Source organism: Molossus molossus, unplaced genomic scaffold (genome assembly GCF_014108415.1).
Source record: "Molossus molossus isolate mMolMol1 unplaced genomic scaffold, mMolMol1.p scaffold_m16_p_3, whole genome shotgun sequence".
NCBI lineage: Eukaryota > Metazoa > Chordata > Mammalia > Chiroptera > Molossidae > Molossus > Molossus molossus.
The window spans coordinates 82389949-82406595 of record NW_023425366.1 but is presented as its reverse complement, the minus strand read 5'-3'; the positions used below and the strand labels follow the sequence as shown (position 1 = coordinate 82406595).

General features: G+C 38.5%; 1 protein-coding gene across 3 annotated transcripts in view; it reads right to left on the bottom strand.

Annotated features, from left to right (window-relative positions):
- Positions 1-16647, bottom strand: part of KCNN2 (potassium calcium-activated channel subfamily N member 2) — a 156749-nt gene that overhangs the window by 107670 nt on the left and 32432 nt on the right. For 2 of the 3 annotated variants that reach the window (XM_036279547.1, XM_036279546.1), the window contains exon 4: positions 1161-1579. The exons of the other annotated variant lie outside the window; for it this stretch is intronic. In XM_036279547.1, the coding sequence (XP_036135440.1) occupies positions 1161-1579 (419 nt within the window). The remainder of the gene's footprint in view (positions 1-1160; positions 1580-16647) is intronic. 3 annotated transcript variants of the gene reach the window in all.

Here is a 16647-nt window from a genome sequence, read left to right as displayed (position 1 = left end):
CATGTAAGTGAAAGAAAACTAAAACCCCAACTTCCTTAAAAAATATAGATGAAAAACTCTAGATGTAGCAATATAAGTAGTATCATTTTGAAATATGAAAAGCAATCACCAAAGAAATGGCTAGAAGAATTTAAACTGATTACTTCTGGAAGTTGAAATGTGGGAGGGGTGTCATGGGTTTGCATTTTTTTTTTTTTTTTTGCAACAATTTTCATACAGATTTTTTCCCCATTAAACTCTGTGTGTATGTATATGCGTGTGTGTGTGTGTGTGTGTGTGTGTGTGTAAAACTTGGATTTTCAAAAACTAAATTAAAAAGAAACTTGTTACTACAAAGACTAACATCCTAATATTTAAGAGTGCTATATACATTTTTAAATAATTCTTCTCTATCGCTAATTTCAACTTGTCTTTTCTTAACCAAGGTCACATGAAGTTCCCCTGCTCATGACAGATCCTCCCATTTATGTAACAGATCTATTTTTGTTTGTTTGTTAAATAGCAAGGTTAGCCTCACTGATGCTATCACTGATTAATTCAGACTCACTGAGCAACTCCTGTATTCTGAGAATGTGTCTAGTTCTAGAACAACATAGCTTTTCAGGACAAAACGAATATACTGCTGCTTTTCACTAACTGTAGAGAGTTCGATAAAACAATATTACACCTACAAGCTCCTTATTAGTAATCACATGAACACCATTATAGAAGGGCACTACAATCAACAAAACACTTTGAGATATTCCCTAAAGTTCAGACATCTTGCATCACCACTTTTCCCTCGGATTTCTATCTCAACAGTAATCAACACTATAACCAATGAGGCACCAACATGATTTAGTATAACTATTCAACGAACATTTCTGATAGAAGTCTCCTATTTGTTGGTAGGTCTCCACATTTTGACACATATTATAAAGGCAGCCCTCTATTGAAAACCAATCAAATTAAAAAGAAAAATACATAATCATCAAGGCATTGCTGTATGCAGAAATCTTAAGACAAGTTTTGCCACACTCATTTAAAAGAAGCCCATCGGAGAATGCAAAATTTTCAAGAGTGTGTCACTACGGGCCTCTAATCTAAAATTTGTGTTCTTTCTTCCACTTTCAAGGACACCATATGGCAAATTACATTCTCAGGAAAAGAAACAAACTTACCTTTCACAAGCTCGGACAGTCCATGCGGCAATTATCCATAATGAGATACTAAAAACCAAGAGTACAGTTCCTGGGCATATAGTCATTAAAGTCTTCATAACAAAACGTGTATTGAAGTTTATCTTATTAAGTGCTCCAATGCTTCTAGAGGAGGCATCAGTGAAAAGTTTGCTATGTAAGAGCATGACTCTGGCAATCAGATAGAGTCTTAAGAACATTGGTATAGATAAAATAATATCCACATCAGCGGTGGTTGTGGATGGGGCATAGGAGAAGGCAAGCCGGGCCGTCCATGTGAACGTATAATTCCCAGGTATGGGATGAATAGCACACACCAGTATTTCCAAGCAGATGAAGAAAATACGCTCATAAGTCATGGCTATTCTCCAGTCATCTGCTCCATTGTCCACCATGAACAACTGAAAAAATAAAGTAGAAAATCAGCTTCAGTATGGCATGAATGGTCCACAAGTGTTAGTGCAGATTTTTAAAATACATAACAGATGACTTTTAGCAATCATGGCAAGCTAGAGGTAATAACTTTAAATGCTAGCCAGGTACGCTATTTTTACAAAATGGTATTGGCACAAGAGAAGAATTTCATTTTGTAAAAATTAAAATTAAAAACTTGCTACACAGGAGCCAAAATTATTTTGGAGTACATGCTCCTGGACAATCATGTAAGTAACATCATTTTAAAATAAGGGGGCTTGGACCTATCAGTAAAGCACTCCCCTTAAGGCAAGTTCATCAGAAGTCAGATGAATTTGCCTTATGACAAATTGTTCTCCTCATTAAGGGTTTGGATCTAAACCCTTCTATGATTCTAACTACATTTTCAGTGAAATCTATTTATGGTGCCTCTGCAATCAGTTTTACCCTATAATGCAACTACACATGAGTATTCTTACAGGAAATCTTATTCTTGGCTTCAGAGAGAAAATCATAAGAGACCACAGTCAAATGTGGCAGAAGCATTTCTTCCAGTATCCTCACACTGCTATATTTTCTCTTTCTTTTCTTCTGTTCTGTCTTAACCTTCCCTTCGATTATTTGTTTTCAATCTTTCTTTTTTAATAAAGATTCCTTTTTTCTATTTCTATTATTCCTCACACCATAATGAAAGAAAATAAAAGAAAGAAAAAAGAAACAGATAGATGGATAGATAGTAGATTGGATGGATGGATGGATGGATGGATGGATAGATAGATAGATAGATAGATAGATAGATAGATGATAGATGATAGATAGATAGATAGATAGATAGATAGATAGATAGATAAGAGAGAGAGAGATATGATGGAGGATGGATGGGAGGAATGGAAGGAGGGGAAAAGAGAGGACTAAGGAGAAAAGTAATAGAGACAGAAAGGAATGTTTCCTGTCTTCCCTGGCTTTTCAGTAAACAAGTCCACCACGCTCTGGGAGTCCATAAACAACTAGAAGCATTTCCAAATGTGTGGTGACATTTCTGATGGCCACAGTTGACTTGTGAGGGCGACTGGCATTTAGAGCCAGGAAGCCAAGGGTGCCAACCACTCTGCGATTCTGGGAGTCCCACGCACAAGAAGACCCGTTCACCCAGAATGCCAATAGTGCTCCCCCACTAAGAAAGATGGCATATTTTTTTGGCTTCTGGTAAGTAGCCAGCTTAAATCAAAGGCATGAGATGAAAGCAAACCAAAGCAGAACCGAGCATCCTCATGGAATAGAATGGTGAAGGTTGGCGGAGCAGGTTTCCACTACGGCCCGATTCCACGCACTATGCTCTTCTAGAGTCAGGAAAGTCCCCCCGCCCCCTTTCAGATGACTGCAAACGTTCCCATTCTAGGTGAGTTTTCCTGCAGCTCATAGTTACTTCTCATGCTGTTATTCAAACGCCGCCATCAGTGTTACTCTGCAAGGACAGGAGTGTGAGGAGGAAAATCACTGCTCCTTTATGTGGCTCCAGGAGACGGAAAACTAGCAGCCTCTCTCAGAAACCTAGCGAAGTTTTAGCAACTTAAGTTATGACAACGTGATGGCTGTAGGTATGTCTTTCTCATAACTTTTCATCTAGGGACCTGAAAGTGTTTGGCAGGTGACAGATGCTAATAGACAATAACAATTATATGTTTCCACTTTCCAGTAAAGAAATAGAACATAAATAAAGCAGCCCAAGCTGGTTATAGAAATATTCTTTCTCAGCCTCACCACTTTGAATATCAGGTTGGCATAAAGGATGTCAATAATATGTACAAAAGATGGTGTGGATGTAATGGCAGAAGCCTTCTAAACTGTGTATCAGTGAATATTGACTAAGTACTGTATAACTCTGAAGAAATGTGACCCCCAAATGTCTTATGACATTTATATCCAAGAGAATGTGATCCTTAAACCAGTTCTCCTGAGAGGCTATATATGTTCCAAAAATGTGGTCCCCAGCATTCTCTGGAAACTGCTCTCAGGACCCTTTACAAGTCACATAAGAAAAACAATATTGTTATTTAAATCTGCATTTTCATTTCCACTGAAAATGATATTACCCAGTTTGATTGTCTACTTCCTTCACTGAACTTAGCTCCGAATGACTTGGCAAAAATCAAATCCTCCCCTAAAGGGGCTGAAAATTACCAACACTCCAGATAATCAAAAGCCGGGCCGCAGATCCTGAGCTCGATTCCAAGAGGGTTTTCCAACACCACTTTGGGCAACCGCTGCAGAAATGCAGAATAAGTACTTTTCCAGGTAACTGGGAGAGAAACGCCAACGTAAATGTCCAATTCTGATGTTTTGCTTAAAAATAGTCTCCTATCTTTCCAGGACGGGCCCTCCTCCCACCACCCGGTGCACTGGCTCCTCTGGCCTCACTCTGTTCCCAGGGCCCCTTCCGCTGTCCCCTCTGCTCCCTTCCCCCACTTGGCTGGTTCTCTATTCATCCCCATCACTCCAGTCATTACCTCACTGGCATTCTCAGCAGCTCCCACCCCCTAAACCTTCTGGTGGGCCCGGCCCTAACCTTCAATCTGGGACCTGATGTCCCTGCTGCGCCAGGCCCTTAAGCCTCGTCACCACCTGTGGTCCTCCCCTTCTCCTCCACAGTATCTGCTCCAATCGCCTGTCTTCTCAAGGGCCACCTTTGTTCCTCGTTCTCTCCACGTGCTTTCTCCCCAATATCAGAAATATCCTCTATCTCATACCTCAGCTACAAAGGTACCTACATCTCACCCTTTTCTCCGCATCTCCCTTCTCTTTGCTCTACCTGTCAAAAGCAATGTTACACCAACATCTAATTCTCCTCTAATGAGAGAATATTTCTTTACTTTTCTTCCCTTTCCTTCCCTTTCCTTTCCTTTCCTTTCCTTTCCTTTCCTTTCCTTTCCTTTCCTTTCCTTTCCTTTTCATTTACAGTTGACATTCAGTATTATTCTGTATTAGTCTCAGATGTACAACACAGTGGTTAGACAATCGTGTACTTTACAGAGTGGTCCCCTGTAATTTTAAGTATCCACCTGGCCCCATACAAATTTCAATATTAGTGACTATATTCCCTCTGCTGTGCTTTACATCCCCGTGACTTGTCTGTATCTACCAATTTGTACTTCTTAATCCCTTCACCTTTTCCCCACAATGCCCCTTCTCTCTGGCAACCGCGAGTCTGTTCTCTGTATCTATGAGCTCTTTCTATTTTGTTTGTTTAGTTTCTGTCTTTCACTCTCAGCAGACTATACAAACAAGTTCAAATCTCTACTGTTCCCTGGAAACAGAGGATCTCAAACAAACAAGAACCCCCACTGGCTCTATGTCTGCCCTAGGTGGTATTCGTTTTCCAAATTCTCTTAAAAAAAAAAAAAAAAGATTTAAATTTATTGTTAGAGAGAGAGGAAGGGACAGGGAGAAAGAGAAACATCAATGTGAGAGCAAAACATCCATCAGCTACTTCCCGCATGCCCCCACCAGGGACTGAGCCCACAACTTGGGCATGTGCCCTGACAGGGAATGAAATGGTAACCTGGTACACGGGATAATGCCCAACCAACCAAGCCACACTGGCCAGGGCCTGAATTCTCTCTTATCTCCCAACACGCTGATGTGGCTTTTGCCCCTATCACTCCACCAAGACTAGTCCTTCCAGCTTAATTTTTATCTTACTTGACCAGACGCTAATCACTCCTTCCTCCCTAACAAAGATCTCTCTAATTGGCTTGTGTGACATATTGCCTTTTTCATCTGCTGTCACTGTGAAGGCTCCATCTCAGTTTCCTTAAAACCACCTTCCTCCTCCCTAGCTAAGTGCCCCTGCTCTACTGAGGTCCATCTCTGACTCTCCTCTCTGTACCTTCCTGAAAGAATCTTCTTGCCTGCCCTCTCCATTATCACAGCCCTCCTACAGGAAGCTATCCTCCATCCTCTAATGACCTTTCTCAGATGTGAGTCATATAATCCCATGGACTATCCTCGTCACTGGATAGGTCTTAATGTTAATTAAATATGCTCCTGGTCAAGTAGCTCAGTTGGTCATCCCAGTACACTAAGATTGCAGATTTGATCTCTGGTCAGGGCACATACAAGAATCAACGGTTTGTTATTTAAATCTGCTGAATGAATGCAGAAATGAGTGGAGCAACACATCAGTCTCTCTCTCTTTCTGTCTCTCTTCCTTCCTCTCTCTCTCTCAAACAATCAAAAATAAAAATGCTCATGAAAGAAAAGAATACTAAAGCATAACATAAGTGAAATAAATCTATAACATTTTTCAAATTTGTAGAGAACACCTCCTACTAAATGCTAAGTCACTGCAGCAGCATAATTTTTCAATTCCATAGGAAGTACAGATAGCATGCTTATTCAGCACCTTCCCCCAAAATTTTCTATTACATAGTTGGTTAATACTATCAAGGATTTAATCAACACCTGAAATAGTTTTACTTTTGGTTTTGCTTTACCACAGTATATACATATTTCAATGCTAAAGTTAAGGAATAACTTTAGCAGTTTACTGTCATATAATCCCCACCTTTAATTGCTGCTTATTCCCTTTATTCATTTATTTACTAAATATCCAATATACTAAGTAATCACTATGTTCCAGGAACTGTGTTATGTAGTAAGTATACAATGGAATTCACAGCAGACAAAGGGTCAGCCTCAAGAAACTAACTTTCCCCAGGAGAGGAGACAAAGTCAAGAAAGCAGACTTAAAGCAATTATGTCTGTGCCCAATGCTATGAAGAAAGCAAAAGATAAAATAGGAAACAAGAAATTAGAGGTGGCAGCAGATGTGGTCATCAGGAAAGACATCTGGAGAAGTACCATTTAAGATGAGACCTGGACAGGTCTCATGAGAAGAGCTAATCATATAAAGAGCCAGAAGAACGTTTTAGGCAGAGGAGCTAGCACACATGAAGGTCATGAGCATTATTACATGCTATGGAAATACAAAAACACCAGAGAGTGCCCGGCTGGTGTGGCTCAGTGGTTGAGTGTCGACCCATGCACCAAGAGGTCACCACTTCGATTCCCAGTCAGGGAACATGCCCAGGTTGTGGGCCCAATCCCCAGTAGGGGGCATGCAGGAGGCAGCCAATCGATGCTCTCTCTCATCAATGATTTTATTTCTTGCTCCCTCTCACTTCCTCTCTCTCTAAAATCAATTAAGAAAAAAAATAAAGAAACACCAGAGTGCTTGAAACTTAATCATCAAGGGGCAGAGTGAAAGAAGGTGAGGCAAAGAGGGGCAAGACATTCAGGACCTCGTTGGCAATGATATCAAGACTGGATTTCATTTCACAGGCAGCGGGAACCCACTGAAGGGTATTAGGCAGAGAAATCACATCATCGGACTTATAGCTTACAGGACATAACCTTACTGATATGGGAAAACCAGAGAACACACGGAATGGTATCAATTAGGAAGTCTATTGCATCTGATTAGTTGTAGTAGATAGATATCAACACATCTCTATATTCATTTTTTACTTTGATGTTGCTAAGGGAAGAAAGATTGCTGGGTAAAAGCATGATGGTGTGTTTAATCTATTTTAATTCTAGAGCTGTGGTTAATGGTCTTTGCCAAAGGATTAACACTTTCAAGCATGACCTGGACCAAGGGGGGTGAGGATTGCCATAGAAATAGGGGCAATGGGTACACTAGAGATAAAGTTTGGAGATCTTGCTAGAATTTTCTGATGGGCTGAATGTGGAAGTTATTAAAAAAAAATAACCATACTTAGCTGAGTTTCTACTCTCAAAAACACAATGGATGACTGTGCCATTTCCTGAATATAATGAGTAGGCTGTGGGGTGGGGGGCGAGGAGGAAAGGAAAAGATCTGTTTTGGCCTCTGTCCTCTGAGTATAGATGCCAAGTAGGCAGCGATATATGCCAGTATTCAGAGGAGAAGTCTGAACCACTAAAATAAATCTGGAAGGCATCAGTATTTAGGTAGTTTTATGAGATCCAAAGGAAAAAAAAAAAGGCCAAGTCCTGAGGAACCCCAACTGTGGTGGGCAGATGGAAAGTCAAGGCAGTCTGTGAAGTAGGAAGAAAAAAAGTGTTGTCCTAGGCATCACAGGTGAGGGCTATTGATTCAAACTGTAAAATAATATTTACTAGATTTAGAAATATGTTAATGTACTTGATAGTCTATATATAAAATGAAAACATTTTAAACATCACAGTTATTCAAACTGATTCCAAGGCAAGTATTAAAATCCAACTATCAAAATATCCTCATTATATCCTACATGATCGATATAATATATACAACCTGTTTTAAGCTCACTTGGGGGAGTTAGAATAATCAGAATGATAGATATCAACACATCTCTATATTCATTTTTTACTTTGATGTTGCTAAGGGAAGAAAGATTGCAGACTGAAAGCATGACAGTGTGTTTAATCTACTTTAATTCTAGAGCTGTGGTTAATGGTCTTTGCCAAAGGATTAACACTTGCAAGCACAGCACAGAATGTGCCCTGAGAATATATCCCATCACAACTTGAACTTTTCAGTGCAGCTGTTTGATATTTGCTCAGACACCCAAAACATACTTCAAGCTCATTGTCAAGGATGAACGGGCAGTGAGAGCAGTCGGCAGGAAGAGGGTCTGGAGCTTAGTGGGAGAGTACAGCCACATGATCAGGTCACTGCCGGTGTGGAGACCTCTGTTTAGCCAGCTTGGGAGAGTAAGGAGATCAGCTGCCGAAGCCCTGGACACCTTCTGAATGTGTTTTTCCTCCTCAAAGAGGTTGCAAGCTCTGTGGTTTGATCTGGGACCGGTGTCTTATACATACTGGTTTTCCTTTCTAGTAGGACTCAGGCCTGTGCTCAGCACAAAAATGGTGCTCAGCTTTAAAAATACATACAGCCCTGGCTGGTTTGGCTCAGCAGTAGAGCATCGGCCCATAGACCAATGAGTTGCAGGTTCGATTCCATCCAAGGGCACACACCTTGGTTGCGGTTCATCCCCGGCCCTGGTCGGGGTCGTGCGCGAGGCAACCAGTTGATGTGTCCCTCTCATGTCAATGTTTCTCTCTCTCTCCCTCTCTCTCTCTACCCAAAGATAAATAGAAAAATAGCCTCAGGTGAGGATAAACAAAACAAACAAAAAACATGTAGTACGACATACAGATGGCCAATAGACATATGAAAAGATGTTCAGTGTCACTAATCATCAGAGAGATGTAATTGAAACCACAATGAACCATCTCCTCATGCCTGTCAAATGGCTATCATCAATAAATCAACAAACAACAAGTATTGGTGAGGATGCAGAGTAAAGGGAACCCTCATTCACTGTTGATGGGACTACAGCCACTATGGAAAACAGTATGAGGTTTCCTCCAAAAATAAAAAAAAAGAACTACCATATGACCCAGCATTCTACTTCAGGCTATTTATCCGAAGAACCCCAAAACACTAATTCGAAAATATACATGCACCCCTATGTTCATTGCAGCACTTTTTACAACAGTCAAGATATGGAAGCAACCTAAGTGCCCATCAAGGAAAAAGAAGACGGGATGCCTATAGACAATGGAATATGGTTCAGCCATTAAAAAAAAAATTGAAATCTTACCATTTGCAACAGCATGGATGGACCTAGAAGGTATTATGCTAAGTGAAATAAGTCAGACAGAGAAAGACAAATACCTTGGGATTTCACTTACATGTGGGATCTAAAGAACAACATAAGCAAACAAGAAAACTTAAACTAACTCATAGATACAGAGAACAATCTGAAAGTTGTCAGATGGGAGGGGGTTGGGGGAAGCTGGGTGAAAAAGATGAAGGAATTAAGAAGTACAAATTGGCTGTTACAAAATAGTCACAGAATGTAAAGTGCAGCATAGGGAATATAATTAATAATATTGTAATAACTATGTATGGTGTCAGATGGGTATTAGATTTATTGGAGGATCATTCATAAATTATATATATGTATAACTATTACACCATACACCTGAATGTAATATAAAATAATATTCAATGTAAAATATAACTGAAAAAAAATTTTAAATACATACTAAATAAAATAATTGATTAAATGCAGGTAGAATAGTCAGGAAAACTCCAAAACATAGGAGTAATAAGGGAGAAACAGCCCTGACAAATTATTGAACAAATTAATAATTAAAATCATGTGGTGCTGGCACATAAAACAACAAAGACCCCAGAGAAGAGAGTCCAAAATAAACCAAATACACTGGGAATTTCATAGTATTACAAAGGCAGACAACCAAATCAGTAAGGAAAACACAATTTATTGAAAAATAACTTGGGGCCAACTAAGTAGCCATCTGAAAAAATTATAAAGTTGAAGTGATGTCTCATGTCAATATATCAAGAAAAATTCTAGGTGAATGAAAGATTTAGATATAAAAACGAAACGCCCAACATATTAGGAGAAATCATGTAAGAGTTATTTTGCAAGTTTACAAAAAGGAAGGCCTCTTAACTTTGACAAAACACCCAGGCCTTAAAAGAAAACCGTGATGCATGTGACCACATTAAACTTTTGTTTTCTGCACCTGGCCAAAACTACAGCAGGGAGAGTAAGAGGCAAACACCAAACCTCGGAGGAAATGTTCACAACTGTTACCACAGAGGACTCACTTCTCTAATAGGTCCGAGTTCCTACAAAGCCTTAAAAAAGGAGCGAGCAGTCCATCAGTCCAATGAACAAAGGACACAAACAGCAGCTGAGGGAAAAGGAACTAAAAATGGGTCTCTAAAGAAGCTCAACCTCAAGCAAGAGGATAATGAGATGCTTTTTTCTGACCTGTCATGTTGAAAAAGACCTCAAAGTTTTGAAACACACTGTACTAGTGAAGGTTTGGGGAAACAGGCCCTCTCATATAGTGTAGGTAGAAGTGTATGTCGGTACAGTTTGTCAGGAGTAGGGCCATTTATGAAGTTATAAATGCAAATCCCCTTTGACCATGCAGGTCCACTCCCCTACATGAAACTGTCTGGTCGATATATTTGCACATGCAAAAGTGAACATATGACATTGTCTGTGACAGCATCACTTGTATATTAGCAGAAGACCAGAAGTAATCCCAGTATCCACTAATAGAAAAAGAGGTTAAAGAAATGAGGGACATCCACAAAATGACCATTTCAAAAAAGATGAGGAAAATTGTTATGTACTATTACAGAAAGTGGTCTAGTAAGTAACCGAGTTAAAAACAAACAACAAAAATGATATGCCACTACTTGTGTGATTTTGTCCAAGGGAAGAAAATGTATTTGTATGAGTATAAAATATCTGTGAAAAAATATTCTAGAAATTAATGACAAGTGTTGCTTAGGGGAGGGGAACTGAGTATTTGGGGATTGGAAATGAATGGAAGACTTGTAATTGTATTACTTTAATACTTTTTAATTTTAGAACCATGTGAATAAATAAATATAAGTTAAAAAAATGTATAAGAGAAAATTATTGCAAAAAAAAAGAGAGGAAGAAAAATTAGAATGAAAGAGGTCATAGACATTCCAATGCATCCCAACAAATAATCTACATGTACAAAACTGCAAAACTAGAAAGTAATAATGGACATTCATAAGGGCAACCTACAGGGCCAAACACATTGAATCCAATTTATACCTAAAATATTCTGCTTTCTAAGGCAAAACCTTAATTCACTACCTTACATAACTGTTTCAACACAATGAACCAAAATAAATATAATTTTGTGGTTAATCTTTAAACCAAATAGTCAATAAAATGGAGCTCTTTTTTTTTTTTCTATTTAGTTGTTGAATGCTTCTATTTGCAAGGTTCTGTAGATACAAAGATTTAAAAAAACTTTCAGTGTTGGTGAAGAAAGTAAAATGTGAATGAATGATTACAGAGACTGAGGAAACAGCCCTGAAGAAGATGCTGAGGTACAAGGAAGGAGTCAGGAGGCTACACCACAGGATGGTATGTGGTGCCCACCCCATCCTTCCACAGTGGTCGCCGGACTCCTTGTATAACTCAGAACTATGAACTTCAAGTTAAGTTCTAGGACATTTGGGGCACAATGGTCTAAAAGAACAAGCGCAGAAATGTGTTCATCCCCAAAAGAGGCCTTCTTTAGAAATCAGCTTTTGGATGAAATCGAGTGAAAAACGCCACTAACGAGGCAAACCAAATTAATTTTCTTAAATATGACATTGCCAAGACTCACTGAACAAAGAAGTCAGACCACGACTGCTCATCACAGACTAGGTCAAAGGACAAGTGGAAGAAAGAAGACTTTTCAATGGTCTCGCAGGGATCTCGTCTAAGACCATGAGCCTTGAACTACAGGGCAAAAAAACAGAAAGGCTATGTTGAGAATTCATATTGACTGTCCATTTCTGAGCAAAAGTAGGAGGAAATAAGCAGAGCTGATTGCTTGTTGACCCCTCACACCCTTTCTGCAGCCTCCTCTCCCTTTGGAGCCTCCTGCCCATCCCAGCAGCCCTGTGCGCTTACAATCCCAACAGTTCTGTGTCAACGAGGAGGATTTCCAAACGGGTGCAGTAAGTATTCATCACCAGTGATGAGGAACATTATTACGTACTATTAAAGAAAGTGCTCTAGTAAGTAAGCTAAAAGAAACACACACTGTATGCCGCTACTTGTGTAGTTTTGTTATGAGGAAGACATGCATTTGTATTTGAATATGAATACAATATCTCTAAAAGAATATTCTACAAATTAATGATAAGTGCTGCTTAGGAAAGGGGAACAGTGGCTGGGGATTGGAAATGAAAAAGAGACTTATAATTATATAATTTCCAATGTGTTTTTAATTTGGGAACCATGTGAGTAAATAAATATGTTAATAAATAAAAGGGGAAATGAGGGGAAGATACCGTATACTATTCCATCAGTAGTCTCCCCTGGCCCCTTCCCCTGTCAGGGAAAAAACTGGCCTGGAATGCAGAAAACCAAGGATCAAATTCCAGATAGTCTAGCTTGCTATATAACCTTGGGAGGTCATTTAAACTTCGTGAACCTTATTTCCATCGTCTATAAAATGCAGGTGATATTTGCTGTCTCTGAAAGTAGTTATAATGATGAACATATACCATATATTGTGGACAACACTGTTAACTGGCTAACCCAATGCCATCCGCATCCCTCTTCTCTCTTGCCCATCTCCATTACAGAAATATCTACTTTCTCAGCCTCTTTTGCAAGTATGTGTAGCCATGTACTGCAGTTTGGACTGGGAGTCATAAGTAAAAGGTTGTTGGGGAACTAATTAGAATGTCTTTGCTTTATTGGATAAAAAATTTACATCTGGCTAACACAGCTCTCTTCCTTCCCTTCCTCCAAGCCTAAACAGAGGCAATGCCTAGGTCTGCAGCAGCTAGCAATCTCATGACCATGAGAGCATTTTCAAAAGAACCACAGTAATTCCAGCATGATATCTTAAGTCACTGAGCCAGCAACAACCAGTTACTCTATTGTTTAAGCCCCTATTAGTTGGGTTTTCTATTATTTGAGCAGCTAAAAGTATTTCTGCATTTAATTTAATATACATTAAAGTGTTGTGTCAAGGTCTATAAAAAATAAAGAATAATTATTAAATTAAACACTTCAAGGAAAGAGTAGCCAACAAGGGACACTCCAAAAGGGATGCATCTCAAATAATTTAAAGCACAATAACTATTGAGTGGTGGAGTTATTTCTGGGTAGGTGGCGTTTGCTCATCCCTTTTAAATATCAACCACCTATTCAGAATATAATGTAGTATGACTCATAGGAAACACACACATACATTTTAGAGACAGAGAAGGTTGGACTTAATTTTTGGCTTGACGACATACAAGCTAAGTGGTTTGGGGCAAGATACTTAACCCCTCTAAATATTAGTTTTTCATCTGGAAACAAATTAAAATAATGTCAACCTTGTATGATTATTATGAGACAACCGCCCACTCTGCTGACCCTAGTAAAAATGATCCCATGAATAAGTAATAATATTCCATAGATCCTCAGGAGGGGCAAGTACAAGAATTAAATATTAACTTGTGATATGAAAATGGGAAAATTAGTCATGGAAAAGGAGGAAGGGAAATTGGTAAGGAAAGAAAAATTAGAGCAAAGTCAGAACTGAAAAGAGTTCTAGAAACTTCGACTCTACCTATTTTTGCAAAAATTCTAATCATTTGCTGAAAACTATGAGTTTCTGATGACTTAGACTAGAGCTTTGTCTATAGACAGAAATCCTAGAACTGTCTAATTCTAGGTGAGGTTATCATAAATTCATGCCCTGCTGATATTAAAACTTATTTAGAATCTTAACTCCCTTTCATCTGTCTTCTCATGAGTGGGCCCCTACCTTCTGCTGTCCCACTCAGGCATTTTATACATGTTGATGTATTGTCAGTTAATTATTCACACATTGTATTAGAATTTACATAAATTGTCTTTAAAAATTACTTTTGAACTTCTCCAGAAATAATAATTTTTCCCCCTTTAGGTTCTCTCAACAGAAGTGAGAGCACAGAAAGCAATATGGCACATGGCTTAAGAGATTGTGCTCTAGCCTGGCCGGAGTGGCACAGTGGTTGAGTGTTGACCCATGTATCAAGAGGTTACCAGTTCAATTCCCAGTCAGAGCACATGCCCAGGTTGTGGGCCCAATGCGGGGAGGGGGGTGCAAGAGGTGGCCAATCGATGTTCTCTCTCACAATGTTTCGATTTCTCTCTCCCTCTCCTTCTAAAACCAATAATAATAAATAAATAAAAATTTAAAGGAGGGTGGGCTTGTGCTCTAGAATCTAGAATCAGGCAGATCTAGATTCCACTCTGACATTTACCACAGACTAATTCTGTGACCTCAGAAATATTACTTAACCTGTTTAATCATTGCTAAGGTCTGATTAGAGTATTTCTCTCCCGGGGCTGAAAAACAACTGAATGAGACAGTGCTCAACAAGTGTCGGTTTCTTTCATAAAATTAATTTTAGTACTGTGTCAGCTGTTGGCTTCCAATGAATGTACTCGTAACTAACTGAAGGCAGGCTAGAGATAGACACAGATACTAGCATCATTGAGTGTAGCTATTTGAAAGGATGAAAATCAAGACTAGAAAAAACGAGAAATAAATACAGTTCCTCCAGAGTCAGTTTTCTACTCATTTTTCACTGACATGATGATGTTAACTGTCTATAAATTTTGGTAAGTGTCCTCAAATAATTTTAGGGAAGAAATTGATAATTCCTAGAAACATACAATCTTCTAACACTAAATCAAGAAGAAACAGAAAATCCGAACAGATTGATAATGACAAGCAAAATTGAATCAGTAATCAAAAAACTTCCACAAACCAAAGTCCTGGACCAGATGAATTCACAGGTGGATTTTACTAAGCATTCGAAGAAAAACTAACACCCATCATTCCAAGCTATTCCAAAAAAAATTCAAGAGGAAGGAAAACTCCCAAGTTTATTTTATGAGGTCAGCACTATCCTGATTCAAAAACCAGATAAAGACATTGCAAAATTTAAAAAAATTATAGGCCAATATCCCTGATGAACATACATGCAAAAATCCTAAATGAAATATTAACAAACCGTTAAAAAAGGTAATGATGATCAAGCAGGATTTGTTCCTTGGATGCAAAGTTGGATCAATATCCACAAATCAATTAATGTGATAACATCACATAAATAAAATGAAAGGTAAAAATTACATGATCATATCAATAGATGTAAAAAATGCTATTGACAAAACCTAGCACCCATTTATAATAAAAACTCTCAACAAGATAGGAATAGAGGGAACATATCTCAACATAATAAAGACCATATGATAAAATCACAGTTAACATTATACTCAGTGGAGAAAAAATAAAAGCCAGTGTCTTCTTTCATCACTCTTACTGAACATATTATTGAAAGTCCTAGTCACACCAAGCAGACAAGAAAAATAAAAGACATAAAAATTGGAAAGGAATATGTAATACTGTCATTATTTGTAGATGACATGATACTGTATATAGAGAACCCTAAATATTCTACAAAAAACTACTAAAACTGATAAATGAATTTGGTAAAATAGCAGGATACAAAATAAATATTCAGAAATTGGTTGCATTTTTAGACACCAATTATAAATTATCAGAAAGAGAAATTTTTAAAAACCCTATTTACAATTGCATCAAAAAATAAAATACTTAGGGATAAATTTAATCAAAGAAGTAAAAGACCTATACTAAAAAAATTATAAGACATTGAAGAAAGAAATTGAAAAAGATACACATAAGTAGAAGCATGCAGTGCGCTCATGAATAAGAATTAACATTACTAAAATGTTCATACTACCCAAAGCAATCTATACATTTAATGCAATCCCTATCAAAATAGTAATGGCACTTTTCACAAAAGTAGAAGAAATAATTCAAAAATTTATATGGAACCATAAAAGACCCTGAACAGCCACAGCAATCCTAAGTAAGAAGAACAAAGTTGGAGGTATCAGACTACCTGATACTAATACCATTGCATTTTAACCTACTTGTGAATAACTGGAAAGGAGCAAAGGGAAGGCCAATAGTATAGGCATGCCATTTGTACAGCTTTGCCTGGAATCTGCAGTTTAATGCTCCCCGGGAAGCCAGCAGAAAACAGACGTATGCCCAGTAAAGTCTGGGTGACATAGGGAAGGTACTTGCCTGTCAGTAACGCCTGGGAATAAGTCATTGGCCAGGATCGGTGAGAACAATGAAAGTCACAGAACCTAAGATATCTAATCACTTAAACAAAGGAGTTATCTCTTTTGCTCTCTTGCTTCTTTGTGCTTGACTCCTGGCTTCAGGGGCTCTTATGCTCCTGAATTCACCCACATGGCCCATAGCCAGGTGGTCCCCACACACAATGGACTAATGGACTGCAACTAGCCTGATGCTAACACCAGACCTAGCTCCACCATGGAACAAAAACTCTGGGCACTGGCTTTGCTTATAGCTCTACTGAATCCCCAGTTGCACATCTTTCAGGACTGGATTAAAAAAAAAAGGG